Genomic DNA, 22,842 nt, shown 5'->3' on the forward strand with positions numbered 1-22,842 from the left:
AATATTTAGGCTCATTATCATGCCAAATATATGGCTCATTAGCATGTCTAGGAACGTAAATTTATTTTACAATAATGCTATTCAAAAACAGATATATTCTTTAAAATTTCTACCAAGTTGTCAGGCATAGACCCCCCTAGAGACCCCCATTCAAACCTCTATGTAATAAGTTAAGTTAGAAATTTGGTACTACAAGTGACAGTTCATAGATATAGAAAAGCTCAGACTTCAAACCATGCAAGTTTATTGTAACTCTTTACCCATCTCCACATCAGTGCCAGCAAATTCACCCTTTGAGAAAAACTCAAAATTTTTTTCTGCCAAAGATCAAGCAAAAATTATCAGAGTGAAAATTTGCAGTTAAGGTTAGCTTAATGCCATAAATGTTTATTAGGCATTTCACTAGACTATTATCTTCTGCAAGGTGTGCTATATAGCAATCACTAGTAGCATTGTATTATCAAATACAAACAGAATGTAACCAACATGTCTTTAATTATATAATTACATGAATGTTAAAAATGGTTTATGTGCCACTTACGTGTTGTGATATGGTATTAGAACGGTTGATGTCTCAATTAATTGTCTTTGAATGTATTTTGCATTACACGGGCCTGGGCTGCGCACTTTTTTCTCCATCTACTGTAACTTTATATCGAATATTGCCATTTCATCATTCCTATTTGTCACAAATAATTCATCTGAAATTGTACTGTCTAGATAATTAAAATCGGTTTTCAACTCGCAGATGTAGAAATACATAGTTTTGAATTTCGCACTTGGCGTTTGACAAAACTTTTGCTGTTTTCCTTTGAGTAATTTTTAATGGACGGCCGAAAAGATTTCCTAGCCAATCTTTGATTTCACCGGAAATGACTTCAAACAGCAACACATATTCATAGGTCAATGGCAATCATTGGAATACGTTTCTGCGGGTGGATAAAATCACATTTTGTATAGAGAAACGCCACTTCCAGTTGAAAGATTCATTAAACTTTTGGTTTTATTGATGCTTTAGAAGATACGTGCATCTCCTAGGAGACGAAGCTCTCAAATCCACATCTACATATTCTGCAATCAATAGATTATTACATGCAGGCAACGGAATATTCTTTGCCTTGTGCAGAATATGTAGATGTGGATTTAAAGTTGATCGAAAATTTATTCCTTATGTTTATAACTTGAACAAAACAAGTTTAATTTGCTCGGTGTTTGGATTAGTAGCAGCATTTCTCTAAATTAATTGTATTTTGATAAAACAGCTGCTTACCACTGTAATCACTGTGATCGTTTGATCTGTCAATCAAAGATTATCAAAGCTAAGCAATGGAATGCAATATTAACTTTTTCTGATCGCATGTTATGATTGTAGTAGACGTGTTGATCCCTTGACATGGCTTTCTCTATTGCATATGCTCTAAATGTAGATTCTATTGCGCTTTGACTAGAAAATTTTCATTTGATGGAAACGGATTTGAAGCATTTGCTTCTCAATCGTGGACGTGTTTTAATGGTCCACGAAACGCCTGATTTTTATCAAAGACAACTTATAATCGTGCTCAAATCTCATCTATTATCTTCAACATTAGATCGCCAAAGCTGCTTTTGTCGATTAATGAATGTTTTTTTCTTTTAGAAAAAAATATTGCATGCATTTCTCTTTTGCAAATTCTATTCTAGTTAATCCCCAATAGTTTAAGATAAACCTAGAAAATTACCAAAAAAAAATGGCAATTATAATAATAGATTACTGCATGGTTGGTGAGTGCGTACGATTTTTATGCACGAGTTAAGATGGATTGAAAACAAACGAGTGAGCGCAGCGAACGAAACTTTTTTTATACGAGTATTGGAATTTAGATTGTAGTCAAATTTTCACCGAAGAGATAGTACAAATTCTAACGCATCAAAACAATCACCTAATTTACATAAAAAATGCATAACACACACTAATTATTCCGTTCATCGGGAATAATGAGTTTTTCCGCCATTTCTATCTTAACATTATGAAAGGCAATCCTCTCTTACGAATGAACTAGGTTCGTTGCTTACGTTTTTTTTCTTTTAAAGGGAAGCGTAATGAACTTGCTTCGATATTTATCAAGTTGCTTGAAGGGAGTATGGTTTATACATGGAAAGTTGTGTTTCGAAATGAAAATTACTGAAGAAATCCAATGTGCTGCTGTTTAAATCGTTTTCCTTGCTCTTATATTGAATTCGCTTACGGATAATGCCTAGGCAAATTGCAAAGCCATGGATAAATAAAATCAAAAGTATTGTTTTTGTTTTTTTTAATTTCATTATGTTCACCATTCATGATAAAACTTGAGAAAAGTGAGAAAAGTGATATATCCAATCAGAATGCAGATACGACGTTTTTCACCAGTGAAGAAAATGATATATCCAATCAGGTGTTCGGAAATTTTAGGCATATGATTTTTATTTCACTGTTTTATTGCGGATAAATTTTAATACTCCTATGATAAAGTGTTGTCAATGTATTCAAATCAGGCAGCACAATCGACATTTGCTTACGAATATCACACTTGCAAAAATACTTGCATTACTTCTGCATTTACATTTTGCTTAAAGTTATCGCTCTCGGGCAATAAATGAAATCGAGTTCATTAATTCGCTGGTGGTTTCATTTCGGACGACTATTTAGTTTTATCTTGACCCTTGCAGGTCAACTGGAATGCGTTCATCTTTACTAACTGGGTGGTTTTATTGTGACGAAAAATAAAATTTAAGGAATTTTCCGTCAAGTTCGAGTCATAATACCAACAACATCTCCAAAAACAATTATTCATGAAAACCTTAAATTTTTAAGAAATTCGCACAAAGTCGAGCGATGACAATGATGTTTTGCTAAGTGTCACCAGAATTTCCGGGAAATACATTTCATTTTGAGTTGCAATTAAATCTTGGAATATTTTTTTCACTTCGAAAGGGATATTTTTATTTTACACTCGTTTTTGTGCGAAAGGCTCAGATGGGTGTATTTTGGAGGATTGACTCAAAATAACTATTATAAATTCTCGTTTTAATATTTATTGAACTAGTGAATACTTAATTATTTTCATCCTTCCGTGTTCTTTCATATTGCCATCTTTCAGCGTGTTTATCAATTGAAATAGTTGATTCGTCACAAATGTCCGCTTTTGAATATTCACAAAATGTAGTGGGATTGACACTTGGGCCGCAGAGTTCGTTTGCGAACATCAACTGGGGTTTGACATTATTTAATTGGATGATTTCGAACACTGCACATGTTCTATCTGAGATCAAAAGCTTCGTGAAGGCTCTGTTGCGTTAAATTTTGTGTAGCTACTAGTAAACCGAAAGTTGTTTGATAACGTATTGCGCACGATTTTCTGTCAATCCGGTATGAATCCATGGTTTTAATCAACACCTTGTGTTTGCCAACCTCTCTGTTGTTATGTAAGTTGGCCAAGGATTAAGGTCAGAGCCCTCTATAGTATAAGATAGTTATACTATAGTTATACTATAGAGGGCTCTGATTAAGGTTGGTTGTGCGTATGTCACATGCCCTCCTCGTGAGCCGAGCAGCGGTGTGTCACTATAAACAAGATACTGAGTCTGTGCTCATGACTGGTGAGTTTTTAAAAAATGTTCTTTGCGGAAGTAATTGTTTTGGGTTAGCATCATCTGAAAATCCATAATTTGACCACCGAAAAAAGATTTCGCATATATGCTTAACGAAATTGCAGCTGAGCCGTAATAAATTAAATCACCGACATGAAAACATTGCAGCACTTTTTTGCAATCAAAGAAGACAAAAACACATCAGTTTGTGGCGGCTTTCATCCCGTGCGATTGAAGAGAGTGCGACTTAAAATGTTATGTCTCATGGTCTGGCAAATATGACGCGGCTTGATAGTGGTACTTTTTCAAACATGCGTGCGCATTATGACGATTGTTATTTCAGTGCATGGTGTGCGCGAACTTGAGATTATTTCTATATGCAAAGATATGGTGGCATGGGCTAATATACCTGGTGCCACGAAGTCGTGATGGATCACAGATGCCTGTCATTCAATCACAATTTCTACCCCGGGTGTTCTGTAATCGCGAAAGGTAGGAAGTAGCTCAATTTTGCACATTTTACCAGATGTCTGCGCATGTTTCGGGTTGTGCGTATTTGCAGTAGAAAGTGATAAGTGAAATGCAATTTTGTGTAGCGCATTCTTGTGATTTGGGTGTTTCTTCGATCGCGAATACCCTTTAGATTGATTGTTGAAATTGCGCTTCATGATATAAAACCGTATCTCAATTTAAATCATCTTTTGCAGAACTAAAAAATGGAAATCACAACGGCGCCTTTTTTCCTCTTGTATGTATAAATTTCCTCAAAAGGCTTTTACTAAAGTATGTGTGTCGGCTTTTTCGCCTAAATTACAGTCTTCTGGTCTTTCTCTGCTGAAGAATGTTTTCTTGACTCTATGTGCACTTAAAAACTACTGCGTCATGTAGGTCCTGAAAAATAATTAAAGAAATACTCATAATTCTAAAGATCGCAAATATCGTTGTGAATGGTAAAAGTAATATAATAAGTTAATAGTTCTTAAAAGAACTGTTTTAAGTAAAGAGTACTAACCCAATAGTTCTAAAATAATGTTTATTAGAATATAATAAATATTGAACTATTAACTTATTATATTACTTTTACCATTCACTATGGTATTTGCGATCTTTAAAACTATTTGCAGATTTGTCACCGCGATAGTCTCTATTTTATTAAATACTCATAACTAAAGTTAAATAAACTTCACACAAAAAGAAAGTTTCCTCTTCATAAATTACTATATAATTGCTACATGAATGGATGCCAACCACTCTCTTAAAGCTCAATTTCGACTGCTCTGTTTTGGCACGATAATCTAGGCCTTCTGCTTTACAAGATGACGGTTACCAACCGTCTGAATAATAAGTGAAACTTATACACTAATTTTTAATCCTAAATTTGAAGTTAGATGTTTTTCAATGACGTTGTGTTGAGTAAAAATCCAAATATTTAGTAATAGCTATTAGCTACTACTAGCCACTTTCTAAATAATTTGAAACGACGAAGGAAAAATTGAATTGACCGGTTTTTATGCAATTTTTATCTCTCATAGTATTTTTTACTGGGAGCCATTATTCTCAATGTTCGTGGTTCAATTTTTTGGTGTTCAATTTTTCCAACTGATGTTTGACTTTCAAATTTGCAACTATTTGTTGTCGTTTAGCTCCAGGCTTCGATAAAAATATCAAATCATGGTATCCTTTACGTCTAAGAATTCAATAGATCTTTCCTCTGAGTGTTGAAATATAAACAGTTTGTACACAAGGTTGTACACAAGGAACACAAAGTTTGTACACAAGGAGCACAAAGTTTTAAAAAATTTATTTCAAAAGGAACACAAGTTGTACACAAGGAGCACAAAGTTTGTACACAAGGAAAACAACGTTTTAAAAAATTTATTTCAAAAATCAAGCCTCGTGGAGTTTTCATCTCTGATTAGTTTAGTCCGAGACAGGATTTAATTCGAAAATTATTGCACTCTTTAGATTAATTTGTTGTAGTACGTGCTACTAGCACCGATACATTCGACTGCCTATTTTCGCGTCAATTCTACAAAACACAACTGTACAGTTTTCTGAAAAATTTCTAAGATATATAGAATGCTTGGAATAAATTTCTTTTATAATTGTAGCTAGTGATATTTTCATTCTCATTTTACCGTAAATTTGGCGGTAACTGCCATTGTGGGAACTAGATTTGAAAATTACGGTATACGGTACACTCGACTGCTATTCTTTCAAATAGTTTGCTTGAAAAAACATGTTAATTACATCTTTATGTTCTGAAAAACTTCTGTTAGTGCAATTAGGTTTGTTTCTGTCAAATTTTGAGTTTTCTCAGCTCAGTAGCGTAACTATGAATAAAGCTGACAAAAACAACGTTTGAACACAAATTCAACAAACCATGAACTATAGTTACAAGAGAAACGTGCCTCAATGTGGTAGCCAGCTATGATTTAGCTTGCGCGTCATTTAGAAGTCACAGCTTCTTCGCGTTTAGTCATAATATCAAGGTTTATATACGGATGAAATGAAAATTGAATGTTTACTCTTCTTTTTAAGACTCGCCATCGTCAATTTTGCTAAAATATGCCTCCATATAGCTATGTGTCGACTTAAAAATCCCTCTACTTTGTGATTTTAGAGGATAATAATATAGTAGGTCAGTGAATGCGTTGAGAGTGATTAGGCCGCATGATTTCGGATAATGTTTACATCCTCTGTGTGTAGCATTTGTAGTCTGTGTATGGTATCAAAAAGACATAGATTTTCTTTATTTATGTTTGTGTGAATTAATCGCCCTATATAGTAGATACAAATGTGTTGTTCCATAGCACAGTGTAAGAATTCTGACAGGCTAGCTGGCTGAAAATGTTATACAACTCGTGATTGCAATGTTGAACAAAGGCATTTTGCATTGGTTTTAAGATGATTGACGTTTCCGTATGAATATTGTTTCCTTGGTTTGGGTTTAACGGCGGGAAAAGAATGCCAGAAGCTTCGTTTTAGGCATAGTTTTGTTTTGGAGATCATGCTTTTGGTAAACGCTTCCTTAGATTAAGGCGTGAACATAATTTGCTGTCGAACATTTGAGAACGGGCCGGATTTTCAGAAATGCGTATTCAATTTCAGTTAATGTTTATCAGCTGACTGACAATTTTGCACCAAGGTGAATTCTTTTTTGTAAAAATTTGTGAAATATTTCATGACTGTAATCGTTGGGATAATGGAATGTTCTTGAAGTTCAGTATTACTTTCTTGCCTGCGTTTTTTGACGGAAGAGTTGGGGTTTTTGCGATTTTAAGCGAATTAAGTCCAATCGATCCCCAAAAGAAGCGTTTTCATTTTTTCGCCCGTTTCGAATGCAATTCAATTAGAAGGCGTATCATATGTAAACCTGTTCTCGTTGCTTACACTTATACTCCATATTCAAAAGCGACAATTCACGTGAACCTTCTTATAACTAAAGCCCAAAGACACATATTGCGTATGCTCATGTACATCAATTTATGTGTGGCGAGCGCCTCATCCCACACGTGCACAGGACATCAAGACACGTGAGAAGAAGGTTTTCAATAAAAAGCTGACGAAGGAATGTTGGTGTTGACAAATGCTGAAGACGAAAAGGCCAATGTTACGGGGGAAGTGCGCTATTTTAAATCACTGTAATTGAATCCGTACTCAAGGCTCAGCCGGCTCATTTGCATAATATGTAAACCGGTCAAGGGGAGCAATGGTTATTTGCATGTTGTGCGCCCAAGCAGGCAGCATTTGTTGTTTGGGTTCGGGCGTAAAACATGGACGAAATGGACGAAATTAGCTTGGAAATCTTTGAAGAAATAGCGGATAGTGGAACGCATGGTGAGAATAAAAGTGTTTTTTTTTGTGCGGTAAAAGCTTTTTGACTGTTTGTGAGATACTTGTCAAATAGTCGAATTTTCAGCTCTTACAAAACCCAAAAATATTTTAGACTAAAGTACTGCAGATTATCCCGGTCAATGTGCAGATGTTTTTTGCTAAAATAACAACAATTCACCGGGCTTGTATGTAAAAAGCTTGCACTTTTAGTACTTTTGAAATATTTTCAACATTAGCAAATCAAACAGATGCCTTATGCAGATATTTGTAACCTTCTAATGTTTTCATGCAACAGCACTATTCAATAAAGCATACCTTGTACTTCACTTTGGTTAGGCCAAAGTCGGAAACGTTGCTTAGATTGAATTGAGGCTCTTTTGTAAGTAAACACACATTCGTTTTTTGCATGTTCTATTATCAAAATATCTTGCTAAGATCCTATCTTTTTATTTAAAGTTTAAATCAGTGCATCGACTTACAAACCTGTACCTCTTGACGAGTTACACCGTCCAAGAACACTACATTTATGTTAACGAGAGCGGACGGACTTAGCCGTTCTAAACATCCGAGCTTGCAAAACGCTCTTTCTACCCAAACGAATTTGTTTGAGATGCCAAAATTTACTCGCATCGTTGGTTTCTCAATCGCCATTCGCTGCAGTTGTACCTCCCGTCGTAAACGTTTGGTAGGGAATTGGTGGTACATAAAACGAAGTTCATAACATGCTTTTAGTAGATTTTACTGCCACATTTGACCTGCAAGAGCTCGTGTTAACATCGCCACTCTCTGCCCGGAATTTTTCGTCATCAATGGCCCAACTGCAGCGATACATACGTTACAATGTCGTTTCGGGAAAATTTCTTCGCGGACCTCGTTACGCTTCTGTTTGACTTGTTTACCCTGGGTAAAAAATCTAATCGGTTTTTCAAAGATTGGTGCTTACCAGTAAATTCCCCACAAGTACCGCGCATATTTTAGAAGAATTGAAAGCGAGGCTTTGTTATCTAAATAAAAAAGCAGCTTTTTCGGATGAATCTTGGAATTGTTCGAGGATTGTTTTATTTTTATTAACGGCGGTGTTGAACTTGTTCAGTTTTTTTTGTATTTTGTTTGTCTACATGCCCGACCGGAAAAGGGGTCACCTTTCGTGCACGGCCTTTGCATGTAGTTCATGTGCCGTTGTTCAGAGTCCACGGTTTGAATTAAAAGGAAACAGACCATATTTGAATTATCTCCACATCCATGACGTCACTTCACGCAATGAGCACGTGTTGTGCTTGAATGTCGAAGAGGGCAGGATGCAGGGCATGTGTTTCCTTGATGAGTTAGAAAAGCACTAAATTAGAAAAGTACATTGCATTAAGTTGCTATAATAGCATTATCCATTCTGCAGCGATATGTCGCTACGTAGTGGCATGATCCGTTTTAAACGCTTTTTCCAAACAAAACCTATTGTGGTTGAATCTCTCGTGAAGTTCAGTACCGAAATCAGGATTACGAAGATTGAATTATAACTGCTATTTTTAAAATACCTGAAGAACGTTGCCTGGTGTTTTTTAGTTATTTTGGCTTGTGGAGTTGTACTGCGTCTATTTTCATAGAAGATCAATGAACATTTTTTGTTTATTGAATGTTCCTTGCTGATATTTTTTGTCGGAAAAAAGTACCATTTTTGCAATTTTTCTATGCTCTGACTATGCTTTTAAACGACTCGAAATCATTTCAAGCCTCGCTAAATCCCGGTTTTCCGGGCTCATGTGAACAGTCTTTTAGTGGTACGTGAGCTGCAATGAACTACAAAAGCTGAGAAATTCTATTTGTTGTGTGAACCTTCATTGTTTTATGCTAAAGGTATCAATATCGTCGACCATCTTAACTGGAATGATCCTGTTCAGCAAGTTGACCATAATCTGCCGTTTGACACGTAAGTGAACTGTCTACTTCCTACTGCGGTTATTTCACTGTCCGGCCAAGATCAGTTGGGAAACCGGGCCGTGTTTTACTCCTATGTTGCTAATATTTCCGTCTTCGCGAGAAACACAAAGTCCGCAGGAAAAACAATGAACAGAATTAACTTTCATAAGAAACGAATAGAAATTTTTCTGATAAAAAGTTATTTATATTTTTCATCGCATGCCATCGTCGTTTTGCATGGCGAAAAAATTATGTTTTTTGTCACTGTATCCATAACGATAGGTTTGTAGATTAACGCTAATGTCAAAGGAATTCAATTAGCTCGCTTGACATAACAAAGTAATTGAAAATGGGCGTGGCCATTGATTTCACAGCATGAGATTTTCTAATAAAAGACACATTAATGCAGACCCTTAACCAGGGGGGTGAACTAGTAGCACGAGCTCCTCTCCACCCGTCATACATCTCTGATGTCCGTGTTCAACAGTTGGGAGGACCCAATTTTATTGATTTCAATCGCGCGTTTCTTTCTCTGTAGGCTCATTTTAAAGCGCATGTATTATGTTAAGCCAGAACTTAAAAGGATATTTGAAATGCCAAGAAAATCATCAGTGAAAGTTGGTTTTTTTCAAACGTGCACCACCAACCCCCACACCAATTTAAAATTTCTGGTTACGGTCCTGTTGATGGAAAAATATCTGACACCTTTGATTTTTTAATTTTATGCAATTTTTCGAAATTATCTTTTTGTCCGGTCTGTTGTTCTTCTAATTTAAAAATTAGAACATCAAAGTTCAAATGGACTGCTATTTGGGAGGGGGAGGGCCGACAATTTTACAACTTCGAAAAAAGTAACTAAATCATGCGTAACTCGTTACATAACCCGTCTGTTGTGCTAAAGACGTCATAATCCGACTCAATCCGAAAAACGGCTTGGTTTCATAACATACATTTAGATTGTTAGGCCAAAACTTAGTGCAGTGATTTTCAATGTATGGCGCTGTGGTTATGAAAATTTCGGCTGCAAACAACTAATATATGAACGATTTTTAAAAACTGCTCACATGTTCGTCTAAAACCTCTTTAATTCATACTTTAAGTCTTACAAGCAAAATTTCAACACAATGACATTGCGGCCTCCTATTTAAGATTTCCTAATTGATAAAGTCTATGATGTTTCCTTTTTAGTCTATCCTTGAATTCATCTATCCTGCCATTAACCCCCCCTGGATCCTGCCCTGTCACACCCACGTCCATATTTGATGGAAATGTTGATTTAAAAAACACCGGTAAGTCTTGATGAATGTAGACTTTGCTCCTTCACGTGTCATCCATAGGTGGAGAAACCGGTTTTTTGCAATCGGAGACGCTCTAAGACATCAAGCAATCGTTGAGCCTTTAAATGCGCGTTTTGCCTCAAGAAATCATGTGAGACGCGGGTCAAAATATTCGGGGCTGGGTAGGGATTTAGACTTGGTTTGCACTACGCCGGAGCTAGAAAGTGACGCAGAATTTGATTACATTCACTGTGATCCGTTTGAATTCTGCTACAGTTTTGCGGGTGTTTACATATGATGTCTCTGTTTATGTAAGATGGCGCCTTTTTTTTTTCCATATTGCTAGATGTTTATATCTCTAGGCATACGTCATAAAAAACAATGATTTGTAATTATTACAACGGAATCAGTTATTAAAAGCTTTCCACACCATGAAAGGATCGCCATTTTCAAATATGCGCCACAACGCAGTACGCATTAAAGAGAACTGGTATCTAAAGTGTAGAGAAATATGAACGGTTAGCTGTTTACACGACAAGCATAGCGCTCCGTTTTCGTTCGACGACGTTTAGAAAGTGTGGTAGTATAGCTCCGGAAGTTTTAAACAAATTCGCCCCGGTGTTGTATAAACTTCATCCGGCTCTGTTACTTTATTGCGCCGTTTTCAGACAGGTCCGGAGTAGTTTAAACGTAGTCTTAATTTTCCCTAATATTGCATATTTTTGCGAATTATCACTAGCAAAATGATGTTTTCATACGATTTTATCGAGGGGGAGGGTGGGGCGAGGGACTCTCCAGCTCTCTAGGAGTTACGGTCTTGTAAATGGAAACACTTTGAGGCACGCCAGGTAGGTGAGGGGGTTGAGTTTTCAAAGAGCGTCTTCCCCATAATTTGGCTGACTTATTACGAGGATTTGGTGTGTTTTGATTGATGAGATAAAGTTTTAGGCTTACTAATGAAGGTGTGCACTTGTAAAGCCACGTGAAAACATTTATCTTACGTTGTAATGTTATATCGTTTAAAACCGATAAACCGATAATGTTTAATTGTAGCGATATTCTACACCTATTATCTGCCGCAACATATATGGTGAAGGGTGATGATTGCAAGTGCGAAGTTCGATGCCGGACTTTGTTCTTGTGCACGTGGCTCATGTGTGTTTTTTTGGACAGCAGTCAAATATTTCACATCGGATGCCGTACATTGCTTCTTACATTAACGCTCTTCATTTCCACTTGTAGTTCGTCTGCTGCAACACATTTAGTTAAGTAATATCTGCAAATGGTTTCCTACGACGCGTTCTCCTTTATGTTGTCATCTGCCGAGTGTCGATGAAAACGAGTTTTCTTCAATGAATTTCATGCGCAAACCAGGCATATACTTCTTCTATGAGCTCATCTTAATTATAAAATAATCAGCGTTTTGCGTATTTTACAAAAATGAACGAAGTTTATTCGCTATATAGAGAATAAACTCCACCGGTATTCGAGACATCGGAAAATGCCGTAAATGGTATTAGATGACAAACATTGCATCTTGGACAGACGATGCATCTGCAAAACTTTCAATAATCAAGCCAAAACATAGTAGACTGTTTCAAATACGCCCTTGAGAAAGGTTCAAATGCATAGAAAATTAAATTTTCTTTCCAAATTCATCAAACGCACAGTTGAATTCCAAGATTCCTATGTTCAAAACATCATGATTCCTTATTTCACCAAACATCCTGTCGCAATCACACATAAGCGCATTGTCACAATTCCAACAAGGTGCTACAGTATCTCGTTATGTACTTCATCGTGGTCTCACTTGCAGTGGACTAATTTATTCCATCTTAAGCTTATCGGAATGAGTTAACGTTGAAAATGTTTTTACTAGATTCTGGGCAAGCCTGTTTAACTGATGCACCAGAACTGGAGCACTATTTGAGACAGACAAAGTGAGTATATGCTCATATTACAAGTCTCGTGTTTATGTTGTAGCCATTTACAAAACCGGTATCGTGTTTGTTTCACATTTTGCCGTTGTACCTTTCTGTTTTTGTACAAAATTGGTACATACGAAGAATTCCAATCGGTTTGACCCTTTTTTCTGTTTAACGTTTGTACCGGATGTCGCTGCACTCAACCGGGTGCAGCTCAGTGCAATCTGAATTTTGCGTAATTACCACGTGCCATCCGAAAACCATACTTCTTTTTAAGTGTAAACTAGCTCTTACATAGCTTCTTCAAGCGCTGGAGTTGTAGTGTGCATGATGAATAGGAAAAAAACTAAGAGGTAAGATTAAACAAAAGAAATATCAAAATAACATGATAGAAAACGCCTTTAACGCTACAGCATATTGCGTTTTTGTAGCTACTTTTCAAATACCACATTTTAACATTGATTATGAATGAGCTGCGATATAGTTCGTGGGCAAAGAAGACATGCTATCGTGTTGCAGAATGTGGGAATGATTTGTAGTAAGAACAGTAGCGTGACCAGTCTACAATTTTTGGTCTCATTATGTAAATATTAAAACTGTTTATGAATTTATTGTTTCCGATTGAGAATAACAAGGAAAATCTTACGTAGCAGGACTAAATAAGCGTGTCAGCTATATATATATCAATGGAACTTCATCTCAAATGATGAAATTCAGCGCTGCTGCAGGTGGCGATGATTTTTTCTTTCGATAAATTTTCTATTCAGTTCATGTCAAATAAGTGTGTTCAAAAGAAAATACATATAATAAATTTAATTATGTTTCCTTTAGTCCTTTGCAGAGTTCAAACAATAAACGCAAACTTTCCATTGAAAGTGAAGGGGATTGTAAAAAACGGACGAGATTGAAAAGCAACTCTCAAAGTGAGTTAATGTTTTGGCTTCTTATTATTTATCATTTCGTTTTCTTTAAAATGTTCAGGAAGTTGTGTCAGTCAACATTGGTGAAGTTATTAATGAGCTTTGCGTCGTAATATACTTAGCCGTCAATGTTTCTGTTATGGCAAGACTGATTTGTTCGGTTTCTATGTACTAGTCTGTACCTAGAAGTCTTTCTCTTGTTTTTGTGGCACAGTTTCAATATCGATCTGCCTTGTTCTGAAATGATTTGCGATTTGTAGTGTGTGCTTTCGTGCTAAATTCGTGCGTTGTTGTACTAAATTGTCGTCGACTACGAAACTGTTGCTTGTGCTTATGAAAATTCCGTGGTGTACATTATACATTTAAAATATGTAAAACATTTATTACTTTTTCAAAACTTGTTCAAAACTTATTATTTGCTAAATTATTGTCATTTATTTTCAGGTGATTCGGGTGAATGTTCTCAACCACAAAATCAAAGATCAATCAAATGGACTCAATGTGATACAGAGGAATGGCATAAAATATACGAGTCTTCTGTTCAATCGTAAGCATTTATTAATTTTCTTGTATGAAAGTCTATATCGTTCAGTAATCTTTCATGATAAACAGGTTATTTGAAGATACGGTTTTGGTTCTTCAAAATGAAAAATCTACTTGACAGTTAGCTTATGGCTTTTATAATATTTTCCTGTTTCTAGAGAAGAGCCATGTCTTCATGTCACCTGTGATAAAGGGTTAACTTTTTCCCCGGCAGAAAGTGTTTTCATCTGCCAGAAAAAGAACCATTTTCAGGTTTGAAAGTTGTTTTTATAGTTTTCTCCAAGATTGCTATATTTGGGTGCAATGATTCTCGCGGCGCTTCAGTGTGAAGATAAACATTCTCCACAAATTGATTGAATTACAATGAAATAAATTGGAGCTAAGGAATCAAAATATTTCGCTCTTTATAATCCACAAGATGCGATAGGTTTCGAGATTTCGTGAGAAATCGTTTTGACCATGGCATAAAGCAGGTCAAAATGACTCGTTTCCTAGCAGAAAAATGCCAGAAAAAGAATCATTTTCATCCATTTATGCCTCTAGATTTCTCTTCGCTGCTTCGTTCCTGTTTTGTGCTGGTACTTTTTCTCCTTTTTTAGCGTTAAATTTTTACATTTTTATGTAGCATTAAGTGTCGTTTTTTCAAAATCATATAGATTTCTCTGAATCTGGAAATGGTTATTGGAAATTCAACTCTTGTGAAAGTGAATGTGAGTGAACCATGACGCTTATGCTGCTTTTCATTATAAAGATTAACAAATCAATTATACAATTTCTTATCTTACTACAGGATGCTTTGGAAACAGTGAATTTTGTTAAAATTCATCTATACGCTATAAAGGTAGCTACTTGAGGTCATATATGGATTCTCCTATCTTCTATTATAGCAGCTACACATTGTTTTTGTCTGAAGTGATTCATTACAATGAAACTTTAGTGTGTTTATAAAATTAGTTAATCCAATGTCCTTATAAAATTAGTTAAGTTTCTTTATCAAGAACGAGCGTGAAGCTTTAGTTCTCATGAACTCTGATTTGAAGTTGTATTGTTCTGCGAGCTGTTTCGTTCTTTTATAATGAAATGTATTTTCTTTTTAGGCCGAAGCTCCACAAAAAAGAATTACAATGGAGCAGTCAAGTGCCGATAGATCAAAACGGCCTTATGTGCCAGTGAAGTAAGCCATTATAACTTTTTTGAAGTTGTTTGTAGATATGCCATGATGCCTTTTAATATACAAATTGTCGACTAGACAGCGCAAATGATGAATTTGTGCATACGGAACCATGCAGAGAAAAAATGTGGCGTTTGCTCAGGTGCTCACAGCGTTTTGATTAATACAATATCTGTGAAAACTTTCGAACTAGAACCTATTCGGTTCAGTATGTTTTAAGAAGACCTGTAAATTTTTGCAACCGACCAGGATAAGCTTGCCTGCTGTTGGCAGGTATATTTAGTAAACAACAAAATTCTGATTTGTATTCTTTGTCCTTATACAATAGACTTCCCAATGGATCACCGCTGAAAACGCTGACAATTGGTCGTTTACATTTCAGGTGAATTACGTTTACAGTTCGTTAAAAATTTTTATGTTGATATTTTAAAAGTTTTTAAGATGATATTTTCGAAAAGCTGTCAATGTTTTTTGAGGAAACTGTTGCAGTTAGTCTTTACTGACTGCTCACCGCTTTTCTCTAAATATTTTAGAATTTGTTGTGGCTGACAAGGCTTGTAGAATAGAATATTGCATAAATGTTATATGTTCTTTCGCTTACATTTTTTTGAACCTTGTTCACACCGGTTTGTCCGGGTTTGTTATTGTTCACAAACGCACTTCTTGTTTGTCACACACAAACCCGATATTGATTTCATAAGTGCTGTCGTAGCAATTGCTATGTGTCAAGTAAAATCGAAAAGTACGAATGATTTTTTTACATTTGCAGTGAAACGACCTCAAACAATATGAGAAAGAAGGGCAAGCTAAATCCGGATCAAAGGTAGAAATTTCAGTAATAATGACTAAATAATAAGTTGGAATAACTTAAGGGGCATCTACACGAATCATACTCTCGGAAAGCAAATCCTTCGTTTTATTGCTACGAAGATCCCATATATGCGCAAGTGTATATTAGCATTCGAATCACCTCGAGAACATACGGAAATTTAAAAGTGATGCCTTGATCTTAATTAAAGGAGATATTTGCCAGACGAGTTCAAAGTCTGCCACAACCTTATCGAAAGCAACAACTTATATTTCCTGCCTCTTGCTTTTCGTAAATCACTGTCACGGGACGGCATCATGAACAACTAGCGAAGTTTAGACGTATTTTTGCTTTCGTGTTTCCTCGTCAAGAGATACAAAAGTGCGTCGACATTCAAACACTGAAAAAATTCACTCCCGCTGGCGTAATACGTGTTTATGTTATGGAGAAATTGTTTAGCAAAATGAGCAAATAAAGGAACTAAAATTAAGTGCTTATCAATAGGCCGTACCTGCCAGTTCATTTTCATCGTGATATTTCGTGTCTTGGGCCCATATTAGTACAGCTTGAACGTTTCAGGCTTTTGTCTTCTCGAAAAACTCACAAAGAACATAGCCAAATGATAAACACACTTCCGTTGTATTTTTTGTTTGAGACCAAAATGAGAGTAACCCCACTAATTTCTGTGGCAACTATCTTTGAATATCCAACCATAGAAAGTCTTTCCCACAGAACGTCTCTCATCGTCTGCACTCGTCTTCGACCTTTTGTCGTTTTGAATGAGCACAGCGCATGTCTTCATTTATATTCGCCGTGTGCGTGCGGTTCAAGGGCTGGACTCTGCCATAAATAGAAGTGCCTGGCACGTAGACTTCTAAAGACTTCTCGAGAATTCAGCAAACGCTTCATTAGACTGCTTTCATCCAAATCTTATTTAGATAATTGTGCTCTATTGATGCATGCAGCTTCGTACTTGGTATAGGAAAGCCATTTTAATTGTTATGTTTCATTTCTTTATTTTTTTGGAAAATCACGCTCTAGTCACGCGCTTGCGGTTGAATAAATAGTTTTAAGGTGATGATTAGATTTGAGTAAAAAAGCGTACTTAATTTTGTGTTTGAATTTAACGAAGCTTTGCTGTTGAACAAGCTACGAAAAATGTTGATGGTTTCGAACATTGATGTCAAAACAGTGCCAGTTTTTTTGTTTCGTTTTGCTGCCATATTTCACCAAAATATTTTCAGAGAAGTATGTAATCATAAATCAGTGGTTATTCAAGGGCATTTGGCACCTTATACTTTGTGGTGCAATATCGACGTCGATACACGTTCGGTCAATATCCTTCTGCGTTGAATATGCTGTTTTTTATCGTTTAATATTACTGGCTAAGTAAAGTGTTTAAAAACAGTGATTTTATTATGGTGTATGTGTGATGAATTTATAACATCCAAAGATTTCCTCGTGCAGGAAAGTTGTGTTTGTTGAACACTTTGCGGATCGAAATCGTTTTGTTGAACATGAGATAGCTCACTAAAACGCTAGACTGTTGTTAAAAAGAATTCTGCGTTAGCACATAATTAGTTAGTGCAAAATACACTTTGTGATCGGTGTCTTGTTGTACCAGGAGCTGCTTCTGGAGTCGTTAAAGTAACTAATCCATGTTTTTTATATCAGCCAATATGCTATTCATGTAACGGTTTTCTGATAACAGTATCGTTGCAGTAGCTAGATTTTTCATCGATAAAAACTCGGCTCAACATTCCATCTACTTCCTATTGATTGAAGACTTTCATTATAAAACTTCAAACGGCTGTTTAATTTTGAACAATTTTCAGTGAATTTCGCTTGCTTCAATAGAGGAAAACACATTTTCTGTATTGAAGCATTTTGCTTAACAACAACCTTATTGTTTTTCACACATTTAGATATTTTCAGTTGGTTGTTGACATTCGTGCGTACACGAATGAAGGAAATTACTCCATATGTCGACAAGTTTCCGAAAGAGTTATTGTGAGGGTGAGTCATTCGATCAATTCGTTTGCTTTGCTAATTTTTTGACCATCCTTATCATTGAGGTTCAAAGACACTACTTTCGACACGTTTTGTGAAAGTGACAAAAAATGTTATGATGAGCCTAGATCTATAATGTCATCATACCAATTTATTTAAGCATTTGACCTAGTATTACACAAATAAATTTAGGTTATAGTATACTGTAAATAAATGACAAAAGAGGGTTCTTATAATTTGGAGTCGACCATATGCTGTTTTACTTTTGAAAAATAACTTTAGACACATCACCTCGCACGAAATTTTCTGCTTGTTATGTTTCAATTTCTTGCCGACTCTAAGGAACATTTTAACATAACCCATCCTTCTTTTATTCTACTCACAGTACTAAAAATTCTCCTAGTATAATGGATGATTTTTTTTCGGCACGCATTTTCTGAAGATGTGCTAATATTCATGGATGTTTTCTCAATTCATTTTCGTCAAGGCATCAAATCCGGGGCAATTTGAAAACGATGTTGCTCTCTGGTGCAAAGACAAGAGTAGCGATAGTGTTTACAGAATGGTATGTTGGACAAAGCATGTTGCAGCTACATCTGTGAAACGATTTCGTTAGCATTTGTTCAACTGTTCACAATTCATTGAAGCTATTAAACGTGCTTTTTTCTCTCTATGATGCATGGGGTCATTCAGTTCTGATCATAAATAGATCGCCCAACATGTCTAACTTTCTATTTGCGGTAGTTTAGCGTATATGGGCGCTATTCAATCGAAACAATCTATGTACTTTATGTTTATAGGGGTATGTTGGTATCAACACAGACAAACCAGATCAACCCCTCACTGTAAATGGAAATATAAAATCAACTGGCGTATGGCTAACACCATCTGATGTTCGACTTACCGAAGGTATCTTTCAGGTAAAGAGATAAAGACATACTTGTATTGAATTGATGAATAGAATAGGAAATCATGTTGCTACGTACATCGTGCTATTGATCTCGGCATTCTTGGTGTAGCAAAATTAATCAACTGCCCATGTGACCTAAAACAGGTTTGGTGCAAAGCATGTTACACCCTGCTTTACCCGCTTGCATGTGTGGACTTAAAGCTTCTGATGTTGTTTCGTGACCTTTCTGGAAATATCGGTTCCTAACATGTCAATGGAATAACGTATTTCCTGCCTTTTGTAATGCGAGCTATTTCATGATTTTAATGCGTACGTGTGTTCAATTGCCATGGACCGTCGTGCAAATATATGTTGTAAATTGCTGTTGTTTGAATTTTGTCGAGAAAACAAATTACTGAAGCGGACATTTTCATTACAGGCGGATACGCGTGAAAACCTGGAGAACGTTAACAACATGCAGCTGTATCGATATCGTTACAAAAAAATGTTCCTTAAACACGCTGGACTTGCATCCGAGGAAACTGCTGAACATTTGGGAGTGTTGGGAAGTGATCTTCGTGCCATGATACCAGATGCCGTTACTGAGAGCGTAAGTCCATGCCCAAATGTTGTTCACGTGCCAGTTGTCATCTTTAATGTCGAGATTTAAGTGTGTGTTTTTATAACTGTTGTGCGTGTACTGCCATGCACTATTGTACGTATTCAAAATTATAGATGAGTGAAAGTGAGTAAGTCCGGGTTTTACCTATTTCAGTGAATTTCTTTTGAGATAAATTTAAAACAGATAAATTTAAAACAAGTTTTTTAAATTTTCCTTTAAAATGATCAATGTATTTATCATTGGTTGTCAAAATTCTCTTTGATATAAATTGTTAAGCTCAAATGCAATGCAAACTCGGGTAATAAATCAAACAGCGCTCGTGTTTTATTGTGTTTGTAGTATAGTGTATTTTACGAACTAGCTGCAATTTGTTTGATTTTTCTACATTTCTGGTTTCTTGGTTTATTCCAGACTGATATCCCGTTGCAAGATGGAAATCTTTTGAAAGATGTTCCAATGATCAACAAGGTATATATGTCGTGTTAACAGATTTAATTATCGTGAAGTTACGTGTGTCAGGCTATTCCTGCTTGAGAAATTCCTGTTAGCATGATATCAATGGAGCGCAAAGACTTAACGATAACATCAAATACAACCACACAGCGAAATTGAAATATAAAGAAAAGCGGTATGATTGTATACCTGTATTGTGAAAGCTTACTCCTGATCACACTCACTGAGTGTATAATTATTCGAAGACGTGGTTTTTATGGCAGTGTTTAAAAACTCTGTTTCGATGTGCTTTTTTCGATCTGAGTGTGGTAAGAATATTGGAGTTAGTTTAAACTTCATAATATCATAAATCAATTGCCTTTGCGCCACTATGTTCAATTTGGTGATACAGTATTGCGAACTGAACCCCATTTAATCTTTATTATTATTCCCTATGCAAACAATTTCGGTTTTGATTGGTCAATTGCCTGCAAATAATTCTCGCGATATGTAATTATGACGTCATATTTACAAACAATTCTCGATATCTGTAGGTATGAAGGCTCTTGGTATGACGTCTTATCTACAAATAATAGTTTCTACAGTTGTTGACGCCATAAAAAGCCGGTTTTGAAAAAATATAATAATAGCGATGTTTGCCAAGTTTCTAAAAACGATATGCGAAAGCTTTTGTGCAAAAAGGATGCAAGAAACATTAAAAAAGGGGCGAGGCTGGTTTTGAACATATTTGTAGCATATTTAATCGAGAAGAACTTGAAAAAACCTTTTGACAAGGACAAATTAGCAAGGGTTTGAAAATGTTTTACCTTGATCAGTTTTAATAAGCTTTCAGTTAGTTGAGGTAAATAATAAAAATAATTTTTGAATTCGTCTTTCGCATAATATCAAGAATCATTCAGACCTCGGTAACTTTTATCCGCCTCAGCTTGTCTTCGGCAGAAAACATTGACCTCGATATCATGCTCAACCTCATCCAATAATTGTTTATTATTTCTCAATAGGACCGACTGCTAATGGAATCAATCGGAGCTATTCAAGAACTTTCAAAAGTTGTGGTAGGCCATTAATTATTTTAGTATAAATAAGCCAGAAGTATACAGAAATATACTTACTTGCTTCTCCCACACAAAATAGTGTGCTAGCATCCATGTTCATGGACCATTTCAATGAGTGTGGTTCCGTGACATTGCAAAACTTTTATAAAGCTTTCCATTGACGATTTTTACAAAGTCTGGTCAACCAGTAGAGTCGCAAATCCATTGATGGTAATAACGTCAGCCAGGTTGTACTATAGTATACCGACAAGATTGCTTTGCATTGTACGTTTCATACAATGGTAGACATTTAGTGTCAGCTACGAAAATCTTTTGCAGTTGCAACGCGTAATGTTTCACGTATGTTTCTTTCAGAAAGTTTTGACGACTCGACTGATCGAGTTGGAAACGAAGAACGAAATTTTAGAAGTCGTTTTGAAGAATGTGGTTTCTGATTCCATAACAACCTAGTGTTCATAAAAGTTGAAATAACAGCATCAATTAAGGAGAAAACATTTTTATGTCCATGGCGTTAGCTCGGCTCGGCTCGCTTTTTTATCATTGAAATCGGAATCTATAAATGTCTCCAAATCAATAACCTCAAATGCGTTGGTCAACTTTTTACAACAAGTAAACTAGTATCGCAAACAATGTACAAAGAAACCTTTCAATTGCTTTTCATGAAAGATTTTTATAAATACTGAAAAAATTGCTTTCGAGAATGATGAATTAGCAGCCATTTAAAAGTGTCTTGCTTACTTTCATTGATCATGTGACCAAGGTAATATTGTTGCAATCATCGGAGCAAACTGTGGCACTGGAAGTAATTGGTTGTTTCGACTGGGGATTTGAGTCCTTCGTTTCCAGTTTCTCTCATAAGTTGTATTAAAAACCTAGCTTTGTTGCTGAACAGTTCTTTCAAGCTTTTTAATTCCAAGTATCTACTTGTTTTTACCAAAATGTTGTCGGGTGAATAACGAGCACAAGGTATGATTTCCTAGAGGTGTATTTTTTAGGAACGATTTCCTTATATTCGTGAGCAAACGTGTCATGATAGCATAACAAGCCTGCATATTTAGACAAATGCTATACATTTGCATTTGAATTTTTATATTTTATTTAATAAATTGAAATATTTTTTTTAGTCGATTTGGTTAAATTAGCTACGAAAGTTTTGACAAATTAAGTACATATTTTCCTGCAAATATATTTGCTTTGTTATGATTACTTAGATATTACTATAAATGCAATCAATAAAACAATCAAACAAATGTCTACTTACTATTACTTCTAATAACTTTCTTGTAAAAAGGAATTTTGAAGCGTTCTGTCATGCAACCAAAGTATTCATAAGATCCACTACTTCTAGGATCGTAATAAGAAGGAATTCTCTTCGGGAAAATCTCATGCAGTTTATAATTGATAAAATTGTTCTTGAAAAATTTTTGACAGAAATTGTCACGACATATGTTTTACAATTTTTTATACGGCTTTCTCATGACTCAATGACCTACAGTTATCTCGACGTAAGTTTCTGAATAATATTTCAATCTCGTCACTGATAAATAGTCTGGGATATTGAAAACACGATACATGGGAAGAAATGCAATCACTCCTTTTTATGTATCACAAGATACTGTCGCTGTAAACAAGTGACATTTATTTTCTTAATAAAGTAAATAGTTTGAACCCGGGAGTATCGTTACATGCTTGTAGATGTAGATCGTCCAGGTTAGTATAATCCTGAGAAGGACTATTTTTGTTGTTGTTGACTGAAGTTTCGACAACCTTAGCGGTAGTCATCTTCAGAGTCAAGTGAGGAGTAAACGTCAG

At 35.7% G+C, this 22,842-nt stretch overlaps 1 protein-coding gene across 1 annotated transcript; it reads left to right on the plus strand.

Moving 5' to 3' along the window:
• The first annotated feature begins 7,295 nt into the window (after window positions 1–7,295).
• Window positions 7,296–22,280, plus strand: LOC124434792 (myelin regulatory factor-like). Its single transcript, XM_046984702.1, has 19 exons — window positions 7,296–7,446; window positions 9,295–9,367; window positions 10,546–10,646; window positions 12,514–12,574; window positions 13,391–13,482; window positions 13,924–14,026; window positions 14,181–14,274; window positions 14,679–14,732; window positions 14,813–14,863; window positions 15,120–15,196; window positions 15,522–15,575; window positions 15,963–16,016; window positions 17,927–18,017; window positions 18,499–18,576; window positions 18,812–18,931; window positions 19,340–19,510; window positions 19,934–19,990; window positions 20,977–21,030; window positions 21,385–22,280. Exons 1-19 carry the CDS (start codon window positions 7,383–7,385, stop codon window positions 21,478–21,480), a joined length of 1,545 nt encoding a protein of 514 aa, XP_046840658.1. The 5' UTR covers window positions 7,296–7,382; the 3' UTR covers window positions 21,481–22,280.
• Window positions 22,281–22,842: the final 562 nt, after the last annotated feature.

The sequence above is a fragment of the Xenia sp. Carnegie-2017 genome, unplaced genomic scaffold (assembly GCF_021976095.1).
Source record: "Xenia sp. Carnegie-2017 unplaced genomic scaffold, XeniaSp_v1 HiC_scaffold_14, whole genome shotgun sequence".
Taxonomy (NCBI): domain Eukaryota; kingdom Metazoa; phylum Cnidaria; class Anthozoa; order Malacalcyonacea; family Xeniidae; genus Xenia; species Xenia sp. Carnegie-2017.